A 23,376-nucleotide genomic window follows, 5' to 3' on the forward strand; every position below is an offset into this window, starting at 1 on the left:
ATAATGCAGAACTTAGAAAATGCAATCCTCGTGTCTAGACAAAAATGACTGAGAGAAGCAATGGTACATTTTGTCATTGTATACATTGTACTACATATTAATCTGGAAACAAAACAGCATTTCCCTATACTAAGACATAAGAACCACATAAAGAATGGGTTAGAAATTCATGGTCTAATTTTTTTTTTCTCATGAATTTGGACGGTTAGGTGAAAAGTAAAAATGTAGAACTTCACACAAGCACTTGATTCCTACATTAACTCATTACAACTTCTTTCAATCCTGATAGATCCTTCAGTGTAACAAAATAAAAACACTTTGTCAGGTCCATTTTGTGAACCAGTTCAGGAAGTGTTTCATGAAGATGTACTCAGTCAGATCTTCACTGGCAGGCATTTTTCCAGTGCGACCATCATTTGTTTTTCCACATACTGTTAAAGTTAAATGAAAGCCAATACCTAAATAACCCACAAATGCCTACAGCCACACAGTTACTAGATGAAAGAATTTTATGAATTTCTTAATAACTCATTTGGTCTCCTTGTACCAGAGCTCCTCTTGCAAAACTGTGTGACCATCACTCAGTTGTTTCCTATAAAAATCTCTGAGGTTGACCAGCCAGTTACCAGGGGTAACTCTTAAAAAAGCTGAACAGTTTCATTGCTATTGACAATTCTTTCCAGCAGAATGCCTTGGAAAGGATTCCTGGTTGTGCTGAGGAGACAGAGAGGAGCTCTCATAAAGCAACTTTAAGTAAATAAATAAAGTGCTGTCTGACTATCTCAGTGTCCTGCACTGGTTCCCATCAGGTAATTAACTTGATTTAAAGCCAGTGGTAATTCTAAAGGAGAATTTACTGGTACTAAGATGAGCAACTCTGAAAATCAGTGATTTGGTCCTCCTGTACAACAGCCCTGCTCACCACACTACAATGCAGTATTTCTGCCAATGCAGCACACCCCTAAAATGCCAATTACGAACATGTTCTCTTTCTAGAGACTCTCTCCTGCCTGATTCTCATGGCCTTCCCCACACCCAGCCACAAGAGAAAGCATTATCAGCTCCCTCCATGTGGATTTCCAGGGGGTAAAACAAATATCTTTGCAGAGCTGTAGTAGGGATGTGCATGTGAAACACAAAGCTCCCTCACTCTCCCCCTCATGGCATCAAGCAGCAGATGAATGGAGGCTTGAGGGGAATATGACACTCATGCTACCAGAAACTGCTTCCAGATTTGGGAGTGATGGTCCAGGGCTCACTAACAGCATGTTTTATCAGGAATGATGGCAGGGAAAGAAAAGAACCCTAAAACTGACGTGATTCCTGAACACTGTCAGAAAGCTGCAGAATTTCCAGAAACATGTGGAGTAATAACTGCTACAATGAACAGAATACAGTATAAATACCTCCCACAAGAAGGAAAATAAACAAACAAATCCTGTGCCAGGTAGAATCACTGTGGGATTCCCCTCACTGCTGAAGAAATGAGGAAAGCCTGATAGGAGACACTATCCTGCAACTTGCAGTATTTAGAGAGCCACCTATAAACAACTTCACAAGTGGAAATCATTTCCAAATTGTCTTCTTTACAAAGAAAATACAGAGCAATAGCCAATGTCAAAAGATGTATTAAATATTTTTTCTTCAGCTAATTAACATTTTTCATTAATATTAAAAAAAAATAATAATAAAACCCTCATAACACTATGTCATCTTCTCTCATTTGACAACAAACTTTGAGTTTAGAAATACCCTGGTCAGTTATTAAAAAAATGCCAACAAATGGGAAAAAAATTGTATTTTCTATGCAACCAAAAAAAAAAAAAAAACAAAACAAAACTCTAATTGAAATGTGTCATACAATCCCAAGCAGCAAGAAAATACTCTGTGGCAGAAAGTCAGCCAGAACTTGGTTTTGGTGGGACAGAGCGGAGTCAGCGCAAAGCCTGACATACATTTTTGGAATGGTGAACCCTTCCCAGCAAAGGGGGCTTGTACATGTATTTTCATCCACCTATGAGCACAGATCTGAGTCTTCCCAACCCTCCACTGTCCCAGCAGTGGCAGCAGATTATCTTTGTGTCTTGGATTATTCTGAGGCTAGAACCAACATTTTTAGACGAGCAGGCAGAACTCAGGGCAAGGCCAAAGTTGCACCTTGATGTAATTTTAGTTTCCAGCTAGGATCAGCTATCACGGTGATGTTGCCAAAACCATGCTGAAACCAGACCAAGAAACCTTTGGAAAGGGACAAAAAATAAAAAAGGGTGTCCAGCAGTGAAGTCTGTTTTAAGTAGCCTGATTTGCTGTTTGCTCAATAATAAAAGTCAAGCTTCCCGTGATTTTACGGTCCTGCATTTCCCCTCAAATATTTTAGTGAAGATGTTAGCAACTGCTCAGAAGAAAATGATCTAAAAACAGCCAGCAGAACTTTGCAGGACCTACCCAACCCACATGCCAACAGTTTGGCCCATGCACTGAAGAACTCCTTCCCAAAGCTGAGATTTCTGCTGCAGCCCAAAGCCAGGCTGCAGTCCCGAGAGAGCCACAGCCCTGTGAGGGCTGCACTTCCACTGCCTGCGCTGGGACACTGCACATGGTTTTGTGCAGAACATTCCAAATTTGGCAACTGTCACGTTCAGTCTGTGGTCACACTGCTGACTGAAGCACTCCATCAGGGTGGGGGCAAGGGATGAGCAAGGAAACAAAAACCAAAATGAATTAAAAAACAGTTGCTGCAATACTGAACTGCAGGAATCTTCAGGAAAGACTGGAAAGACCAAGCCTCCGTTATTTGCATTTAAACGTTTAGTAAAAACTTTCCAAAATTAAGAGGTTTTGTTACAAATATGAGATGTAAAGACATAAAAACTAGCAAAGTACGTCAAATTACCCTAGAGATTATTGCTTCTGCAGAACATAAAAGCTTCCACCATCAATTCGGATGATTTGGCAAATTCTAATTTTATGGCAGCTTCCTGCAGTTTTTGAAGAGGAAGAATTTAATTTTTCTCCTCCCAGATTTTACTTTTCTTATTAAACACACTCCCCAAGAGTGTCTGAGGCCAGATTTAGATACCTCAGCTTTTCCTACAGCTGAAAAAGAAGAAACAGCCAAAGCAGCAACCCCTCACTGTAGGTTTCTCTCAAAAGGCTGCCATGAAGGAGGGAATGCAGGATGGCAATCAGCAACGCAGGAATGCCTATAAATAAAAACATCACCTCCACTCCATGCTAAGTGGAAGCCCTCCAGTGGTCTTCCTCCTTTTGCCAAGTATGGACCCTGTCTGTGGAAAAGGGACAACCATCCATCCATTCTGAGTGATGAACACAGGCAGAACAGATTTTTATTTGTTTTTTATTACTTTGAAACATGAGCATTCTCTTGATATTGTTAAAGTGGCACAAAGCTCAATTTCCAAGTATGCAAAAACATATGACTGGTGGTGGGCTGGAATGCACTGTTTATCAAAGGGGCCTAATAAGGTTTCGGTTTTATTAGGCTATTTCCTGTAAGTTGATATGTGCCAGTTCTTTTCATTAGGACAAGGATATAAAAATTAAAAATGGATTAACCTAATGGGTTCCAAATTGCTATGTCGCCTTCGCTTCTTTGCATGGTTTTTTTTAAACAGCTCCAATTAGTCCTTTTCCAGTGCCTCCTACAGAAAGCAAGAGGCAGAAAGCTTCAGGATACCTGAATTAGAGTTTAGCTGAACTCACATTCAAATACAAATCCTACAGATCTCATTCCATTCCACCACTCTGGCATTAAATCTGATATCACCAAGGCACCGTGTTAAATATGCAAATGCAAAATGGGGGCTACTGTGTTGAAAGGGAGTTTAAATTCCCTTTAAAACCCAAGTTTTTTTTCCCCTGTCTCAGAGTTAAAGAAGAAAACCCAGAAACTACGGATGAGATTGAGTTACCTAAACCCTGCCAATGCCTGCCTTTTATCGGCCCAGAATAGAAGAGGGTCTCTTGTAGGATGTGTCATATTTGTCAGTCCCACTGGGTGCCCAAACCCTGAGGCACATAAAATGGCACCACATGATACGCCTAGCCAAAACTCAGCAGCAAACATTATTCAAATCATTTTTGTAAATTCTATAGCACTTCTCAGAAAGGTTTAACCACACTGCACATCTAACTCCTTAAGTCTACATTCCCTTGGAAAAAAAAAGAAAATAAAAAAAAGTAATTTCCAGTATTCACTAGTTTTACAGAATTGAGCTCTCTAAAGGTCTGGTAGATTTGGAGCATGAAAAAGATCCCCCATGGGAAGACTTTTAGGAGCTTAAAGGGAAAAATAAATGTTGAGTCAGTGTCCAAGTTCACTTAAGGTAAGCTGAGAAGTCCAAACCTACTATGACACACTCAGTTTCTAGAATTCTAGACACCAAAAAGTGTCACAGGAAAGACTCTTGGGCATACACAACACCCACAGCTAAAAGTTCCAAGGTTCCCACAAATTTTACTGCAGTTCAAACATATTCAAGGTCCTTAAATCAACAAAATCCACAGCAAATGATCAATACCCCTTTGGAGGACAGAAATTTTTGAGACAGGGACCAGAGCATAAGTCCAGGAAATGACTATTCATTTGTTAAAAAGGCTGTGATATCCCCCAAATGAATCAACTGGCAGCATGCCATAACTCAGAAAAAAATTTTGCTTTTAAGGAACTCCCTGTATGGGGCACAGGAAAAAAAAAAATAAAGAGACTTGGGTTGGGCTTGGTTCAGTTTTTTTTTTTCTAAGTTTAAAGCAAAGAAGTCAACAATCATAAAACAATTCTAAGAGTCCTGAAGCACTACATTTGGAAATCCACATACTCAAGTGTGCCCTGGTAATTTTTGTCAAGCTTTTCTTCTCTTACTCCATGAATAAAGATCTCCAGCCTCCATGGAATGCTTGGGTCCTTACATAGCTGCCTCACAAATAAAATAAACCCACAGAGCAAATGATTCAACACCATGGTGCAAGGTACAGGAGTAAAATGCCAATAGCGTAAGAAATCTCCTCAAATGTCATGCTGAGAAAATCAAGATGCTGAGCCCATTTTTATTTTCCAATACAGTGATGTCACCAACATGATATTTTCATTGTTTGCCAGGTTAACAGAATTTATGGAGGTAATTAATGCAGAACATGTGTGCTGAGCTATCCATATGAAAAATGGAATTGTCCCGACTTCATTTGCTGCCTTTGCAACCAAAACCCCACTAACTTCTTTTTTCACCATTTCCATATGTGAGAAACACAAATATTTATAACAAAGGTAAATGACTAAATGACTGCTCTATTCCCATCTACCCTCTATGAAAGACACTTTCATACCCCCATCTTCTGCTTATTCTTCTACTTCACCACCTTACCACAAAGGGCTCAGGTTTCCATTCTATTCCACAAACTAAGCATGTTCCTCACGCCTCTTCTCCAGCATTTCTTTCATTGGTTTGCATGGAAAACTTCTGTTCCAGTTTCTTGAACACCCTCTGTCTAGCTCTAGCCCATCTTTCAGGAAAGGCAATACTATTAAACATTTAATTCTTTTATTTTGTCTTTTCTTTTGGGCATCTACAGGGTCAAAGCATCCCCTCACTTTGGTAATCAGCTTTTACTAAAAAGAGGACTGGACACACAGCTCTGAAAATGAGAAAAAGATCATCTTTGCCTTCACCTCTTTCTGCTGAATGTTGATTTCTGGAAGGGACAGAAAAAATGGCACAGGCATGAGAGGAAGGATGGGCAGGTGGGCTGGGAATAAAGAACCCGATGAGCTTTCCCTGCAGCTGGGTTTTCTTTGGAGAGTTTGGGTGAGCACAGAACATTTTCCACAGCTGGAACCACGTACTCCAGGAACGCTGAACACTCCAGCATTGCTAGGACATCTGTTCTCTGAGGTAAATCACGGGAGAAAAGTTTTTGCAGTTTTGCAGTCCACCTCAGAACCTGTCTCAAGATAAAGGCCTCAAGTCAGTTTTCTCCATGAATATTAAAGCTGGGCAGACATAACTTGCCTTGCTTTTCTTTATTTTTTTGCTTTTTTTTTTTTTTTTTAAAGAAAGCACTGTCAGAGCAAGATTAAATAGAATGGTAGAAATGCCTCTACCCTTTCTTAACTGCAGCCTCTGTTGAAATTCACCACTGGTAAATCAGTCACGAAGCTTACTAATGTAAACAAAGCTCAGACTTTCAGGGAGGCACGGAATTTCTTAATTTGTGCTTTGCTCACTGTTCAGATCCCTGTCAGGGCTGAATTCTGGGTTCCTGACTTTGTCAGTAATCAGAGCAAGTCAGGATTTTTTTTTTAATATTCAGATCCAATTTACTTCATCTCTGGCTACTTATTCTCTTCCTTTAATCCTTCTCTCCCCTTCCAAAAGGGATCGCTCAAAAAGCCTTCCCTCTTAAAAAAAATTCAAGAACAAACCGTCTCTAGCTGTCTTCTAACTTCTCAGCAACTAAATTAAGCAATCCCGTGTCACTTGTTATTCGTTACTGCAAAAAATTTGTGGGAAGCCTACCACAGAACAAAATACGTTCTTTTTTCTTTAATTGTAATTTATTTAAAGAATAACTTGTCATTCTAGATTTTCTACAAACCCCTCAATTCCTAGGCACCAATTTAAAAGTTTAAGATTTTAATTCCTGTCCTCTAATGTGAGGCAGCTATACATAAGCAGGTTTAATTATTGCTTAAAAAAAACCAAAAACAATGCCATGCAAATCTTTCAATTCAAATATAGATATAAAAACATTATGAGAAACCAGCTGGAAATAAAAAAAAGCAAAAACAAAGCACCATTCCTACACCATATTACACTAAACTGCCCTGACTGCATCTTAACATTCAACCTATTGTTCTCTTAATTGCTAACAAGTTTCAACTACTGTTCGTTTTGGTCTGCTATTCTTCTTTCATCAATATTTTTCCAGTAGATTAATGGGATTTTCCTCCATATTTTGCCTGAAACAGCAGGACACGGTAGTTAAATGAACCAAAAAAAAAAAAAAGAAAAAGAAAAAAAAAGGAGAGTGGTACAAACATTTCTGCTTACAACATGTCTGATTTAATAACATCTCTGCAAATTTAAGGCTTTACATGCTGATGTTTCACTCTGGCTCCCCGTCACTATCGCAGACTGGAACTTTTCTGTCACCATCCCAAGGTTTCTTTCAGGCAGGATTATCTTTATTTCTACATCTCTATTTCTTTCATTCATTCACTGCAGAAATTTGAAAGGAACTTTCAGTTCAAGGAACTGAATTTTAATCTTGCATCTGCTTCACACTGCAAAATGAGAACTTGCACTTGGATTTAGCAAGCGCCTAAGAATCTAAAAAACACAAGACTACTGCTGGGGAATACAATCCTAAGCCCACAAATTGCTACCACACTCTCTTTCCAAAATTACACTCCTGGGAGTTCATATCTAATCTTTGAAATTAACCTATTTTTGTTTAAAACTTTTAGTTCTCGTTTAGAACAGTTTAATTTTTTTTTTTTTTTTAAAAAAAGCTACTGCTCCAAAGTGTTTACAGATATAAGGGTTACCCCACTGTGGTGAATTTTTCAGAAAAACAATCATTTAACGGTAGTCACATGCTTTTGTGAACTAAAAATTCTTCTATTTCCCTCTATCATTTCTTATTACAAGCCTTTTCCTCTTCATAAATACATTTTCAGCAATGCTTCAACAAATCTAAAAATGCAAAAACAAAAAAAAAAAAAGAAAAAAACAAAAAAAAAAAAAAAAAAAAAAAAAAAAAGAAAAAGGAAATGTTTCATTCCAGAAAAAGCACTCTTTGGATGCTGGATGTTTTAGAAAGGCAGGGGGTTAGGGAAAGCCCTCTGCCCCACCTCTGGAGATTTATCTAACATCTCTGGAAACATCCAATTTTGCACCTTAGGGTATCAAAATTACCTTCTGGGTTTCAATACCAGCTCCACTGAGCTTTGAACTTCACCACCAGTAAAGGCATAATTATTGCTCCAGTTACTTATTTATTTTTATTTTCTTCCACAGAAAAATCAAAGACCAGCTACAAAGCTACACGAGTTACAGGTATCTTATGGCACTAACTCAGGCTCTGTATAAAACTCCACAAACAGGACTGTGGTATTTGGTAACAGCTCTGTAGTGACCCTCACTGGTGATAAAATCCAGAGCTCTGAAAATGAGAAAATGAACACCTGCATCTGTATTTCTAAACTTTCATCAAGTGGGGATTACAAGAACAAGAGCAATTATAGACATTTTCCTAGAGGAAAACTCACAAGTTCTCCAAAAGAATCAAAAAGTAAGTATACTAATAGCAATTTACCTAGCTCCAGCAGAGAATAATTTAGAAAAAAAAATTAAAACTAATTTGTACATCCTCCCAGCTGGGAATGAAAAATTTAAGTTCAGTCAGAATGCACTCCTGATTTGCAAAGCTTTTGTGTAAACAACTGTTAAACTTGGTGTGCCTGTTATCTGTTTCATGCTTGCCCATCTGGTGGTGCCTTTTTGCTGAGGGTACAGAAGAGTTCTGACCCATTTCCCTGCCCTGAGTGCTTCACTGGGCAGCAAATACATTGTGTCCAAATTAACTGCAATAAGAATTAATTGCTGTGTCAAATTTGCACATCTCCATGTTTCATCACTGGCTTTAAGTTTGCTATAGCCAAGAGAGAGATTTTTATCTTTTTAAGTACACTATGCTGAAATAGCAGTATGTCAAGAAAAAGCCCAGTGACAAACAGTAAACAACTTATTCCACATATTACAGTCTACTACCAAAAACATTGTCAGAAAATGATGCATTTACCCAACATCTCCTGGTTTTAAAACCATCATGTGAATTTTAAAACATTTATTTATTTTATTTATTTAAACATTTATTATTTGTCTAATTATACACCTTAGGATTACGCACAGAAGCTTTGAGTAAGACACAGCTGTATGAAAAACAGTCCTCTAGCCCCCCATGACTGAGCTTTCTGAAACTGAATTTTAAAAGCTTCTAAACCTACTTTTAACTTCTTCTGCAGATAAACACTCAATTGCAAGCCAGGGGCAGCAGCAGGAATAGTGTCACGAGAAATGAAGACTTACCCTGACCTAATGATACATGACATAGAGCGAAGTAAGATTTGTAAAAAGCATTTCCCCCTTCTGATTCTATTGAGAAGTTCCCAGTGTTCAGTCAGCCTTTCCCAAAATCACGTGCAAGACTCGGGCAAGAATTTTGTTCCATGTGCAAGCAGCACATTTTTCAAAACCACACCAAGAGCTGTCACTACTACAAAGGCACAGTAAACTGTCTTTAGCAATTTTAAGTGTTAACAGAGACCAGCTCAGATAAAAATGGTGCATTTAATTGTGTGGTTCTGCGAAGTTCTGAGATGGTAATCAATGCTCGAAAGATGAAACTGCGGCTCCAAATCCAATACAGACTGAAAGGAGAGGCTGATTGGAACCTTCTTACTGTAAACCCAAAACAGGCACTGCTGGAAGCCAAGTACTGTAAGCAGATTTCCCGTATTGATCTTTTGGTAGCTGTGTTCACAAGAAATTAATTTTATGCTAGATTGAGAGGTTACAAGAAGTTTCCTGTCTGCACAGTCAAAATATTATTGAAGCAATTCAGGTTGTCAGTAAAAGCTTAAACAAATTTGCTGATAATCCTGTTAATGACCTAGGTCAAGTGTTAACTGTTGTGGGTTATAAAACAGTGAAATTAAGGTGGCTGGTACCCTCAGGCAGGCAATATAGTTACAGAAGAGACTGAGGAGAAATTATTAAATTAAGAAAACGACAGAACTCATTCAATTTCTTGACACCACAGGAATTAGTCAGAAAGAGAATCACATCCTTCTAAGGAAAAGGACACACAATCCTCATCAAGCAGAGAATATCCAGCAGAGTGGAACAGAAGAACCTGTGGTTTTTGTGCACTTATGGAGTTCAGTCTGCAAACTCCAAACTGGAAAAGTTGGATGTTAAATCTTCCTGACATTTTCCTGCCTCGCAGAAAACACAGATAAATTTGAGCTTCAGAGAACCTCCTTCAGCTCCTGTGATTGTGTAGGGAAAACGCAGGCAGATTTCTCACGAGCTCGGCAAGACAGTGTGAAAACAAACTCAGAGGAAAGTTCTACTTTATATCCAGGAAAAAAACCTAAATAAAATTTCTCTGGGATGAAGCAAATTAAGAAAATCTCAAGCTCTCCAAGAAAAAGACAAGAAAGGAATGTATTGAGCACCACAAAGTGCAGTAAGCCAGCAGTTTGTTTTCAGTCCCTCATTCATCCTTCTCTCCCTCCAACTCATCCAGTTCCACTGTAATATTACCACCAACAGTCATCAGTTTTAATATTAATTGCAAATGTTAAGTGAAGATGGATTTAAAAAATAAGAAAAATAATTATTTCAAGTCAAATAAACGTAGGAGCTGTTTCTCTGATAGGTCTGCCCACACTCTTGTTACGTGGCCACTGCAACATTTACATCCCCTAGAAGTTAGACTAAGCTGTACAAACACACCAAAAATTAGTTCCATCCGTTGTTAAAACAATTTATGGGGAGAATTTCAACAGTAGCTTTAATATAAAATGTAAGGAAAAAGAGACATTTTTATTTACATGCCTACATGAACAAATGCTGTCCAAAATATATCTTTTTTTATTTTCAGTGGTGGAAAAAGGAAACTCTTCTAAATACTTCAGAGAAATGTAGAAACATCTATTTCTAGTCTTGGGAGAAAATTTATGGAAACAACAGAAATGTAAATGAAGTGGTTAGAAAAAGATTATTTAATAGAGAAAAACATCATCTTCTGATATGATTCAAAGCTGCACACTAACACTTGTTCATCAAATTAGTGGGTCAGCAAAATATAAGAATTAAGATTTCTAAACTCACATGATCAATCCATATAGTGTAAATATATAAAAGGATTACTGAGCTTTCCTAAATGGGGGTTAAAAAAAAAATATTAAGAAGCCCTTAAAAGTTGATATCTTTTTTTATAAAGAAACTGTCAGTATTCCTGTTTTTGAAAAGCATAGCAAAACATACTTAAAAAAAAAAAAAGCCACTCAAAAGCAGGTTGCTCTCCTGTAACTGCACTTTTACTGTTGTTTTCACTACTGATTTTGCAAATATTGCTCATCTTGTACAAGCTCTTGAAGCTGAGAAGAGAGAAGGGAGGCAGCATTTGCTGAAAGCTGACTTGGACAAGTGTACTTAACATGCATTCCGTATGACACCCATATTTTCCCTCCTTTCTCAATTCTCAGCGCCAGTGACTCGAAACAAAGACACAAAAAGTGGTTTTTTTTTTTTGCAAACTGGAATGCTCCAGCATCTTTCTGGTGTAGTCACTCTCAGTTTGCAGAACGTGTCTGCCTGCCACTGCCATGGAGGCAGAGCTGCTCTGCTGACTGACAGAACCACAACCATTCCCCAAGAGCTCTTAATAAGACAACAGTAACCCCTATTCACACTCTTGCTTTCATTTCTGAAAATGATTTTTGAGAGATGACAATATTTACAAAGTAGCTTCTATCTGGAGGTTTAAAAGTGACTGTTGAAAGCGCACTCATTTAAAAAAATCTATTAAAGCACTGCATACAAAACAAATTTACATGAGACATACAAACAGATGACACACTGCTCATCTTGTATAATGGTATTGTAATTATTTCCTAGCAATGAAACCAACTGAATAAAGAATACCCAGGACTTGTAAAGTTTGCATCTTTCCTTATTTATTTTTACTATATTTCTTTTTGCTTCCAGAAATCATTTAAAGTTGTTATCTCACTGCCTTATCGCGCAAGCATGCAGAATATTAATAAGTACATCAGCGTTATTTGTAAGGGAGAAATAATTGCTCTGACAGGTTTCAGAGCTTCTCAACACAACCATCCACCTCAAGCAGGTGCGAGTTTTACATGGTTGTTGGGTGTTAGAAGTTCTTCACAACCTTTGCCCTCTAGATTTTATCCCTAAAGATAATTACACTGGACATCCTGGTCATGCTGAGTCCCTTCAAGGTACAAGCAAGCAAAATCTCCATTTTTTTTTTTTTTTTTTTTTTTATCCTAATAGAAAAAGGACAGGGGTGTTTTACGGTTCTTTTTTCAAGTATTTCAATCACTTTTTCAGTGTCTGGTTGTCACTATTTTTTTTTTATTTTTTATTTTTTCTGAAACCTAGGCTGTGTTTTCAGCAAATGTCATCTTAGAAATTACCACAGCAAAGGAAAATAAACCACTCACTCTTTTTTCCCGGGAAATTTACACACATTCACAAAAACACACAACTTCAACACATTGACACACATCCGATACAAACACGATCTGATACAACCAATCCGCTAGGGAACCAAGAGGAGGTTTTACAGCGGAGCAAGCTTCTTTTGCGTATTAATTAAAAGTTTCGAAAGACAGGACGACTAACGCAACCACCACGCCTGCAGACGGAGAAAAGGCTGGGAGTTACCAGCGGGCTGAGGGTGGCGGTGGCAGCGGGAGCTCGCCCCGGGCACCTGCCGAGGCTGGAGCTGCGGCTCCGCTTCCCCTCCCCGCGGTGCCACCTCGCCCGGGGCTGCGCCTCCCGGCTGCCCATCACTGCCGGGGACCGGGGCCGCACGGGCTGCCTTAGCCAACTTTGCTCGGGGGAGGGTAGGGCGGCTGCTTGCCCGCCCATCCCCATCCATCCATCCATCCATCCATCCATCCATCCATCCATCCATCCAGCCAGCCAGCCAGCCAGCCAGCCAGCCAGCCAGCCAGCCATCCAGCCATCCATCCCCCGCACGGAGATGAGCGCGGCCGCGCTGTGCCAGGGCGATCCCCGCGCTCCCGGGGCGAGGAGCCGCTGCCGCACGGGACGCCCCTAACGGGGAGCGGGATGGGGGAGGAATAACGGGGAGGGAAAAAAAACCAAACAAAATTTAAATATTAAAAGAAAAAAAAAGGGGGGAAGAAAAATAAATAGAGAAAGGGGGGAATAGCGGAAAGGAAGAACGAGGATGAAACGGGTCACCCGGCCGTGCCGCGGCTCACCTTCGTTGCCGGGGCGGGCGCTCAGACGGCCGGCAGCGCCGAGCGCGACGCGGAGCAGCAGCAGCAGCAGCAGCAGCGGCAGCAGCAGCAGCGGCGGCGGCGGTGGCGGCAGGCGGCGGCGGCGGTCCATGTCGGCGGGGCAGAGCGCAGGCACAGCCGCATGTCTCCGCGCCGCATGCCACCGCTCCGCGCCCGCTCCGCGCCGCCGCCACCGGCCCCGGCGCCGGGACCATGCCCCGCGCCCGCCTCCGCGCTGCGCCCGGGAGGGGCCGCCCCCGCCCGGCCCCGCCGCCGCCGCCGCCGCCGCCGCGCAGCCCCCGCCCCGCTCCGCGCCCCGCCCACCGCCCCGCCCCGCCCCGGAGCGCCGGGCACGGGCCCCGACCGAGGAGCTGCTCCCGAGCCCGCCCCCAGCCCTGCGAAATGCCCCGGAGCGGGAGCCAGCCCCGGGAGATGTCCCTGAGCCCGGATCCCAGCCCTGCGAAATGCCCCGGAGCGGGAGCCAGCCCCGGGAGATGTCCCTGAGCCCGGATCCCAGCCCTGCGAAATGCCCCGGAGCGGGACCCAGCCCCGGGAGATGTCCCGGAGGCCGGCCCCAGCCCTGTGAAATGCCCTGGAGCCTGACCCAAACCCCTGGAGATGCCCCGGAGGCCGGCCCCAGCCCCGGGAGATGCCCCTGGAGATGCCCCGGAGGCCGGCCCCAGCCCCGGGAGATGCCCCGGGAGATGCCCCGGAGGCCGGCCCCAGCCCCGGGAGATGCCCCGGGAGATGCCCCGGAGGCCGGCCCCAGCCCCGGGGGATGTCCCGTCACACGGAGCGGGGGCTCTGCAATAGCGGGTGACACGAGTCACGTAACTCGGGAGCCTCGGGTGGGTGTTGCAGCCAGCCGGGATCCGGCCGTGTCCAATTAGCGGGCTCTCCTGGGCGGAATGCAGCGGCAAAGTACCGGTGAAAGCCCGGGAGTTTCAGGCTGCAGCCGTAGCTGGCTTGCCGGAGAAACGCGATTTGCATCCTGCATCCCTTGGCTGCCCGCCGTGACTGGCGCAGCCTGCACCACTTGGAGCCACAACTCCGGCCCCAAACACACACACTGACTTTGCCATCGCTAAAGCTACCTGGAGCAGGGGCCTCCACCCAAGAGCTGCTCTCTGTAGGGGTGTGTAGCTCTGCTCTAGAATCTGACGTGTAAAAGCAGTAATTTTTAGAAGCCTTCTCTTCATGCTAGCACCTTTCCTTCGGTCCTTGCAGCCCATCAGAGGCCCCAGAGTACCTGTCAGAACACGGAGCAGACAAACAGGCGAGCGATGCTGCTGTTCCTGCTCTCAGGGGGAATCACTGCAGAGCAGTGCTTCCCAAGCTTCCCCTTCTGGAGATCGTTTTTTCAGAATACGGACAACTTCCTTCCCAAGTGACTTGTCTCAGGTCTCCAGAGCCACCCAGCGTGGTTCTGTGGAAAATGGGAAAATATCTGAATAATACTGAGGTCAAATAAATATTTCACTCCAAACCAAAGTTATGCATCCTCATAGTACTGAGTCTAGTTCTGAATGCATGTGCTGTCTGCACACACAGCAAGCAACAGGATGGGAGGAGAGGCGCCTTTGGCAGCAGATGTGGAACTACGTGGCAGAGTTAACATCAAAAATCTTTGATAGCAGAGAAACCGATCCCCAGTGTTTGTCAAACCAGCGTGGTAAACATCTGAACAACCTCCTTCTCCGTTGCCCTGTGTGTCCTTGTGTCCTCAGGGTCAGCAGTGCCAGCAGGCCACTGGGAACTGCTGCCTGAAGCACCTGAGCACTGGGTTTATCAAACAATACAGAATCACCAGCTCGCTTCTGCAGTGATGCAGCTTCCCTGGTTGCGAGCCAGGACCTGTGCCCATGTCTCTCCTGCTCAGTATTGGCACCCCACAAACATCTGGTTTAACTCTGCCAGGTCTGCACTGCACTGAAGGGGTTGGAAGAGTATGGAAGCCAAAGCAACGGAGGGACAAGGCTGTGAGAAGTCGCCTCACACAGGTTCCTATTTCAGGAGAGCACAGGGGAGGACATAAGCACTAAAAATTAACATGAAATTAATCTCCTTTCCTGTTTCCAGGCTTGATTATTCAATCAAACAAATTAAAGAATCATCAGGCTTAATACCATTTGTTTTGTGTCTCCAACCCTTCCTTTCACTCATATTTACCATCTACACCATTTCCTCTGTGGTCAGACTTCCAAAAGATGGAAAAAATGGCCAGAGCTCTTGGGCAGGAAATCTCCAAGGGCAGAGGGAGAAGCAGGTGGTCTGGTCATGGCCCAGAGAAAAACATCTCCTGTCCTTTGTCCTTCTCAAGTCTCATTTCACCACACCTTTCCATTCATTGGACTAAGATGTTTTTCCACAGCAAAAAGGCCAGAAATTCACATCCCTCAAAATATAACTTTCCCTGTTAAAAAAAACCCCACAACACTATTTTGCTTTAGTTTGAAGGGTTTTTTTTGCCAACATTTTCCTCAGCTTTTATAGAATACACAGCTGTTTTCATTGAGTTCTGTCATACAACAGAGATACACCTTTGAAACCCTATTAAGTTCTCAGGACTACTAGTTCTTGTTTCTCTGAAGCCACATCTTTCTTTCATGATTTCATGTAAATCTATGTTTTTTTAAGGTGTGAGAGAAAGGTGAAAGAAAAAGGGTGAAGAAAGATGAAAAATCTGGAGGCTTGGGGGGCTGGGGAAGAACAAGGGCAACAATCAACCCAAAACCCAACAAAAGTCTGTTTTCAGTTAGGGGGAAAAATATTTCCAGAGAAGGGAGTTTTGGAGGTTACTCACAGCAATCACATTCTGGATTTGTAAATAACGCAGCACCAGTGGAGTCATCAGGAATAAAAAGGATATTGAGCAACACAGTCCATATAGTGCACATTTATAGTATCAAACTTTTAAGAAAGAAAACCTCTCAAACGAAAAAATGAATAGCAGAAATACTTGGAAAATTTTGAAATAAAGAATGAATTTTTTAAAAACTGCACTTGAAAAAGATTCCAAAACCAAACCTGGGAAAATTCTCAGCAGGAAAGAAAGATTAAATTCATTACATATTTCTCACTAGGCCTTTTTCTCTGTGACGCACATTGTGTTAGTTTTGTGCAAATTGCATGTTTACTCTATTAAGAGTAATTTTCTGTGAGCTTAAAGGGCACCTTTGAAGAAAGAAAATAGCCTCTAGTGGCATTTCTACATAACCAGAGTGCACATGGTAATATCTTTGCCCTAGCATCCATAAAATCCTTCTGGAGAAACACATAACTATGATTTATGATTTTCTGCCAAGCCTGGGCTTTAATTTCTTTAATATATTGAAGATCAAAATCCTTACTACACACAAATTTTATCTCTTACATTTTTCTTTTGTAAACAGGGAGGTGACACATTCTGTGATTGTATAATGGAAAAAAGAAATCATAACACATGGGCAGAATGCTCCGGATCCCACGTTTGCATACTAAATAGGAAAACAACTTTCTGCCTAATGAAAAAATGCTACAGAGCTACAGATTATTAGGAATAGCCACAAAAGTAATCAATCAATTTATCCAATGGACTGGGCCACAACCTGCTTCCAAGAAGCTTTTTAATGTTTATGGCTGTCGAGTGGCGTCATTTAATTAATTGAATGACACGAAACTTCTAATCTTTGAGATTTAAAGTATTTTCCTTAAAAACAAACAAAAAGAATTAATGACAGGTTCACTACTCATAAAGAAAGGTGGCTGGACAATCCCCCATTTATTCAGGGAGGAGGCAGAACAATGGTCCCCAAGTGATGCCTCGCCTGTGCCTCCATGGGATTGTTGGGAGGCGTGAGAACATTTCCCCCTCAATTTCTGGGATTTATTCATGTTTGTGATGTGGATACACCTCCCTCCACACAGACCAGCAAACTTTTCAACTTTTCTACATAAATCATAACAGGGTCAGCTTTCTAAAATCATTCAGTCATCAGCTGGGCCTGCAAATAACCACCTCAGTATATATTTTTTATGTATATATATATATACACACACACACATATATACACATATATATATACATATACATATACATATATATATATGTATGTATGTATGCATCTATTTTAATATCAACTATATGGTTTTCAGGTAAAAAGTATTATAAATGGAAGCATTGCTGCTTGAGTTCATCCTAAGTCTGACATGGGCCAGTCTTGGAGATGGTGACCAAGGAAGGAAAACCCTCCCACGAGCCACCAAGCAGATTTACTTGGTTTAAATATTCTTTGGGAGAGGTTTTACAGCATAACTCAAAGGTCTCCTAATGCACAGTGTCGCCCTGAAAATGCAAGCAGATGAGGAAATGCAGGATGTGGAAGAGTAAAAGGCAGGATGCAATAAAAACAAATGATAATGAAGTGTGAAAAGTTACTTTAAATAAGTCATGTAAAGCTAAGCTATAACCCTTTCTAATCAATACTTACATAATAATTATGTGAAAATCCAGACAAATGGATTAACAAGGCAGCAAAAAAACTCAGTTTTGAGCAGCAACAGAGCTGAACTTGTAACTATGAAACAACTGCACACCAATCCCATAATGAAAAAAAGAGATGGAAAAGGGTAGAAAAGCAAAATGCAAATGTAGTTTAGCTGCAAATTTCCCCCATAAAGTCTGAATCGTTTGTTAAATATGCAATAAAAAGGTGACAGTCCAAGCACTTAGACTGAATTTACCTATCTGTAAACAAAAATCTATAGAAGCCATAAAAGTAGAGCTTCACCAGCATTACTGCCAGTTTTCATAGAAAAGCAACATTTATGTGCAGGAGAGAGTATTTCTACCATGAAAGAGCTTGCCAAATTTTAGGATGGAGCACTTACAGTAGAAATCCATGAATCCTGTAAAACCAGACTGTATTATGGAGACACTGGCAGACCTCCAATAAGGTGTGTAATGATAAGTTTGATCAGTTTGTTTTTCTTCTTGCAGGTCACAAAGAATGTTCAGAAATTTCTCTTGTAAGGCCAAAAAATAAAAAAAAAAAGAAAACCAAGGAATGAAATTATTTATTCTCATGTATTTCAACTCAATCAGTTTTTGGTTGTTTTTATTTTTTTTTTTCCAGAAGAAAGTGCAAGCTAGTGTTGGACAAAAAATGGGCAGACATATTTTGAAATAAATATGACAGTACTTCTAATACCAGGGATCAACATCCAACCTGGGGAATGCACTTGGAGAGCGCACAGGCAAAATTTCGTAATCTGTCTGAGCTGGATTGGAAGAATTCCCTTGTCTTTGCAGAGCCAGGCTTGCACACTGACAGCAAAATAGGTCGTCTATTTTTGCCAGAGAGAAACACTTATGGCCAACTGCAATTTTAAACAGCAGAACTCAAATACTCTGAAGAGTCTGCATTCACAACATGTGACAATTCCTTAACAGTTTCATTTCCACAAGGAGCTTTTTGCATTTAACAGTTGATTATCTTATACTTTCTTTTTTTTTTTTTTTTTTTTGCCTCAGTAAAGAATACCTGAGATTCTACAAATGATTGAGGTTTTTTCTTATTTTCTGGTCATTTGGTGGTTTTTTCTCAAATCACCTCACCTCCTCCTTGGTAGTCAAAGTTTTCTCCTCTTCTATCTCATGGAACTGGCACCACATCCAAGGAAACATCAGGGGACAGAAAAAGATGGGGAAAAGACCATAAACTGGAATTATCTTAGAATCCTCAGCTCCACATCCAGCAACAAAACATGAAAACACTTCCTACCTTCGCTCCTAATGGCAAGGTGTGTATTTAACTGTGTGCTGTACCTACGGTTACTAATTCCCGACTAGATGCTACCACCCAAGAGGAAAATCAGAATTCAGAAGGGGACAATCTTTTTGCAAAGGCTTGTTCCCAATTCTGATGCCTGCATGGAGACAGAGAGTTCCTGTTTGCTTCAGAAGCTGCTTCGTTCAGGACTTTGGGGGGATATCAATCAACTTGGAAACTGAGAACAGCATCGTATGTAAGAATTAAGAGCTCAGAATTTTTCAGGGTACACAGGTCCTTCAGAAGTTCCTCCATGAGCAAGTTCTTCCTGTGCCCAGCTTATACCAACATTTCTCAGCCTCCAACTATAATACAGCAAAAAAACACCAGAAAAGTCAAGGTGGCCCCTAATTACTGACCCCTAAACCATCCTTCCCCCCAGCTGCAGTCAGCTGGGTACTGTCACCCCTCAGCTGGGTGCAGAACACATTCTCAGCAGTCACACCTGTGCTGCTGGATGACTTCAGCTTCTGTGAAAGGTCCCCATCCTCCTGACCCATCACCCCAGCTCACCCCGTGCGTGCTGAGAAGCTCTCAAGTCTTCCAGAGTTTTCTTCTTGATTATAATGAGTTAATTACATTGCCAGAAAGCATGAGGTAGCTTTTTATTAATCTCCTTGGCCACTTGGGCAATGAAGAATTGCAGTTTCTGCAGAAGGCTAAGCTAACGTTATCTAAATATTATTCTTTATAATTGTTGGACAACACATGCAATAAATAATTATACCTCATTAGTGTTCTCCCAGCCCAAATGACCCATAGCAGGACAGTCTGTCAACCTTGAGTCAAGCAGCCCTAATCCATTAAATGGGATATTTTATGATATTTTAGGCTTTCCTCCCCAATCCTGTAGCCAGCTGAAGCTCCATAGTGAAGGGTAGAGCTCCTTCATCTTTCTAAGTCACCAAAGAAGGTTGGAAATGCAGACATTTCTTATTCTGAGCTGGAGATGCACTGTCTATGTCAGGAGAATATATTACAAAGATTTTTTGTCTTGTTGAACATAAAAAAAAAAAAAAAGTTTTTCCCACTGCAAGAAAAGATTTGGTTTATCTGAACTAAATTTTCAATCTTTAAAGCCCCTTTTTTCATCAGGGTTATTTTTCATGAGACAGACAGTTCATGACTTAAATGTTTAACATTTGCTTAAAGAGATTCCCTCATTCACTGGAGCTGTCACCAAAACCTGGAAGAGCCTGTGAGTTACTTTTTTGGTACCAGAAACAGAGAAAGCCTGTGTCATCTGTGTTACCAAACTAAAGTTGCTGGAAAAGGTTTACCAGCATTGAAATTAGTCATCTCTCTAGAGATTTTAATGAGAGAAATAAACTAGTGAGTACTCAATCATTTCTTTTGGATGCACCAGCTTTGTAACTGGGAAGTAGCAGCGGGATTTAAAGAAAGAAGTAATATTTTGTACAAAATAATTTGTACAGTATTGTGGGGGAAATTTATTACAAAGGGTTGCAGAATTTTCCTAAATATTCAAGCTCAAAAGGGAGCTGTAGGAAATGCATAGAAAAAATCCCCATAATAAAATGGGGAAAAAAACAAACAAACCAAACAAAATAAAACAAACAAACAAACAATCTATTGTAAAAGCTGGAGATAATTGCAGAAAATAGTCCCCATTCAGTTCCTACTCTGAACTTACACTAGTGGCATGCCAAACTGCAAAACTAAAAATCCAAAACCCACTAGAATCAAAGAGCATTTCTTGAGAAAAGAGTACACTCGTCAAAACTGACTTAAATGAAAAAAAAGAGATGACTTGCAGCGGATCTTTGAAAAAAATTCAGGAACTTGTCAGATACATGGAGGGGAAGGTTTTACTGAAACCCAATCTGTGCAAACCCAGTGTACTCTGCTGGGTTTATGGATGTGCTCCCTTTAATGGGACTTCTTAAATGATACTTTGCTTTAAGATGGCAGCTGAGTGAATTATTACCATTGCCCAGGAGAGAACAAAAACTGCAGCATTTACAGGAGTAAGAACCCCTGAGATAAATCACAGAAAGTGGAAGGAGGGATGGAACCTCCATCTGTGCTTAAGGATGGAGAATCTTGCAAACACCTCCAGCACAGTGCAAAAGCCTGAGCTCTTTGACCCAAAGGGGGTCAGATCTTTTATATTATGGGTCCTAATTGTTGGGTTGGTTGGGAGTTTTGTTTGTTGGGGTGGTTTTTTCATTTCTTTTTCTTGTTTTGTTTGGTTGGTTTGGTAGTTTTTTTGTTTAGGTTTTTTTTTTTTAATTATTATTTTTGGTTTGGGGAGGCTAATTTTATTTTTTTTTTTTTTAATTAAAATTCAAGTTATAACATCACCTACTTCTAAAGAATTTGCTGTTGTATCAGTTTCAAACCTATACATGCTGGGCCATCTGCCCTTTAGTTTTCCCTAAGAGGACTGTAAAAGATTCTTGTGAGCTCTAGAATAATAAAGACAGCATTTTCTATTATTTTATACAGTCTCAAATGTCTTGTCTAGAATTAAATAACCAAACATGCTGATTTTGCCAAGTTTTTGTTGTTTTTTTCTTTTCTTTTTTATTTTTTTAATTAAGCAATCTTCACTGTTTTGTCAGATAAGCAAATATATTTATATTCCTTCCACATATGTTGTCTGGCATCATGTTAGCCTTTTTGCAAAGGAGGTAAATAGGTTTCTTTAAGAGTTTAAGCTTATGACCTCCCAGCTTTTACAAGAGAAAACAAAAAATTGCTTATTGAAACCTTAGGAAGGGCACTCCATTTTTGAGGGATGTTATTATTTGAGTTGGAGTTGTAATGGAGCTAAGCCACACCTACTTAGAGAACAGGGCCAAACATTGCTTTTGCTTACAGCAGTTTAAATCCTTGGAGGCCTTTATTACTAAGAAAATTGAGTAAGATTTCAGTAAAATCAATTTTTAAAAGCACCAGGAGCTTGCTGTTGACCTCAGCTACAGCAATCTGTGCAGCTTTGCTAAAACCTGCTCTCTCTCCTAAATCTGACTGACGCCACCGATGAATTGTGCTGTAAAATTTACTGTTTCAATCCCTTTACACACAGAAGCTGCTGCTTGTGTTTCTGGAGTACCCTGTGAGATGGAAGGGAGAGGTTTTCCCAAACTGACTGCAGGAATACAGAATTCCCTACTCTCCTGCACCACTTTCAGCTCCTTTAGCATTTAGATTAACCCACAGCAGCACCAGAGATGGTGGGAGAGCAGCCTTAAACGTAGCACTGGAGCAAACTGTCCCCACCTCTGTCCCCCCACAAAGTTCTGTACAGAGCTGGCAAGTCTCTACCTCTTACTTCCCTTCTTTCTAGGCAGTGATCTAGTGCTTTGGAGTTTTAATTCACAAATTTTATTTATCATCATTACTACAACTATAGCACCTAGAATACCTCAGGAATTCAAGAACTGCTTCACACTTTGAAACTTTCCTTCTTCTGTGCATACTCAGAAGCTTTCAGACTTTTTACCTGACACAGCCTGAAATAAATCTGGGGTTCCTGGCTTGGTAATGAGGTAATATTATTTCCATTTTCAGTTTTGGGGTTTTTTTCAGCTTTTTCCTCCATGAAGGATTGCCCTTGTTGGCACATCAGTCACCTCACACAACCAGACCGAGCAGCAATATTTAATAAGCAATATTTAAATATCTTACCCAATACACACCTATCAATAATGCATATCCAAACTCCCACAGTAGTTTCATTTTTTAACATGTCTCTGTTTGCCATCAAATCACCATGTGCACTTTGATCTTGCACACTTGACACATTTTAACAGACAGAAGGAGCAGAACCACCAGTTCTTTCTGGCACCATCTGGGTTTCTTTTACAGATACTTTCTCCCTGGCTGCCTAAAGCTCAATTCAGCTTTGGGTTTTTTTGTTTGTTTGTTTGTTTGTTTTAATTTTTTATTTTTTTTTTTTTCCCCCCCACGCCATCTTCCTGATCTTCTTTGCTTGGCCTCAGGTTTCTTCCCAGCATCACCTTCTGAGCTTTTACCTTTTACACACATTCCAGTGCTGCTGTAAAGCTCAGGAGAACTTTTTCTTCCCCCCCTCCTCTCACCTTGCTATTCTCATTCTGCTTGAAGTGCACTGCAATTACAACAGGATATGAACTATCCTGCACTGTTATAGATGTGTTCAATTTTCTCTCTTTTAGTAGAAGTCTTTTCCCATCACTTTGGCCTGACAAACGTGACATTCACACATTGATTGTATATGTCTGCTTTACACAGCATAGCTAATGACTTTCCCTTACCCTGACTTGAATTCCAGATTACTTTTCCTACTGCTGAGCCTCCCATTCTGTCAATAATTGCAGGACGATTATCTCATTTGCGATTTTTTTCTTCCAAGTGCCGAACAAATCCGTGAAATCTTAGAGAATATGATGCAATAAATGTAAGGTTTTAAACTGATACTTCATTCTGGATACTTCATTCTCCTCACTGTGTCTATAAGCCTTCAGACACCCCAAT

At 40.9% G+C, this 23,376-nt stretch overlaps 1 protein-coding gene across 1 annotated transcript in view; it reads right to left on the bottom strand.

Annotated features, from left to right (window-relative positions):
* EPHA3 (EPH receptor A3) overlaps positions 1-13,311 on the bottom strand; it is a 177,501-nt gene extending 164,190 nt beyond the window's left edge. Inside the window, exon 1 of the mRNA XM_058859742.1 lies at positions 13,067-13,311. Coding sequence (XP_058715725.1) covers positions 13,067-13,196 — 130 coding nt within the window. The 5' untranslated portion in view covers positions 13,197-13,311. The remainder of the gene's footprint in view (positions 1-13,066) is intronic.
* Between the last annotated feature and the right edge of the window lie 10,065 nt (positions 13,312-23,376).

The sequence above is a fragment of the Poecile atricapillus genome, chromosome 1, assembly GCF_030490865.1.
Source record: "Poecile atricapillus isolate bPoeAtr1 chromosome 1, bPoeAtr1.hap1, whole genome shotgun sequence".
NCBI lineage: Eukaryota > Metazoa > Chordata > Aves > Passeriformes > Paridae > Poecile > Poecile atricapillus.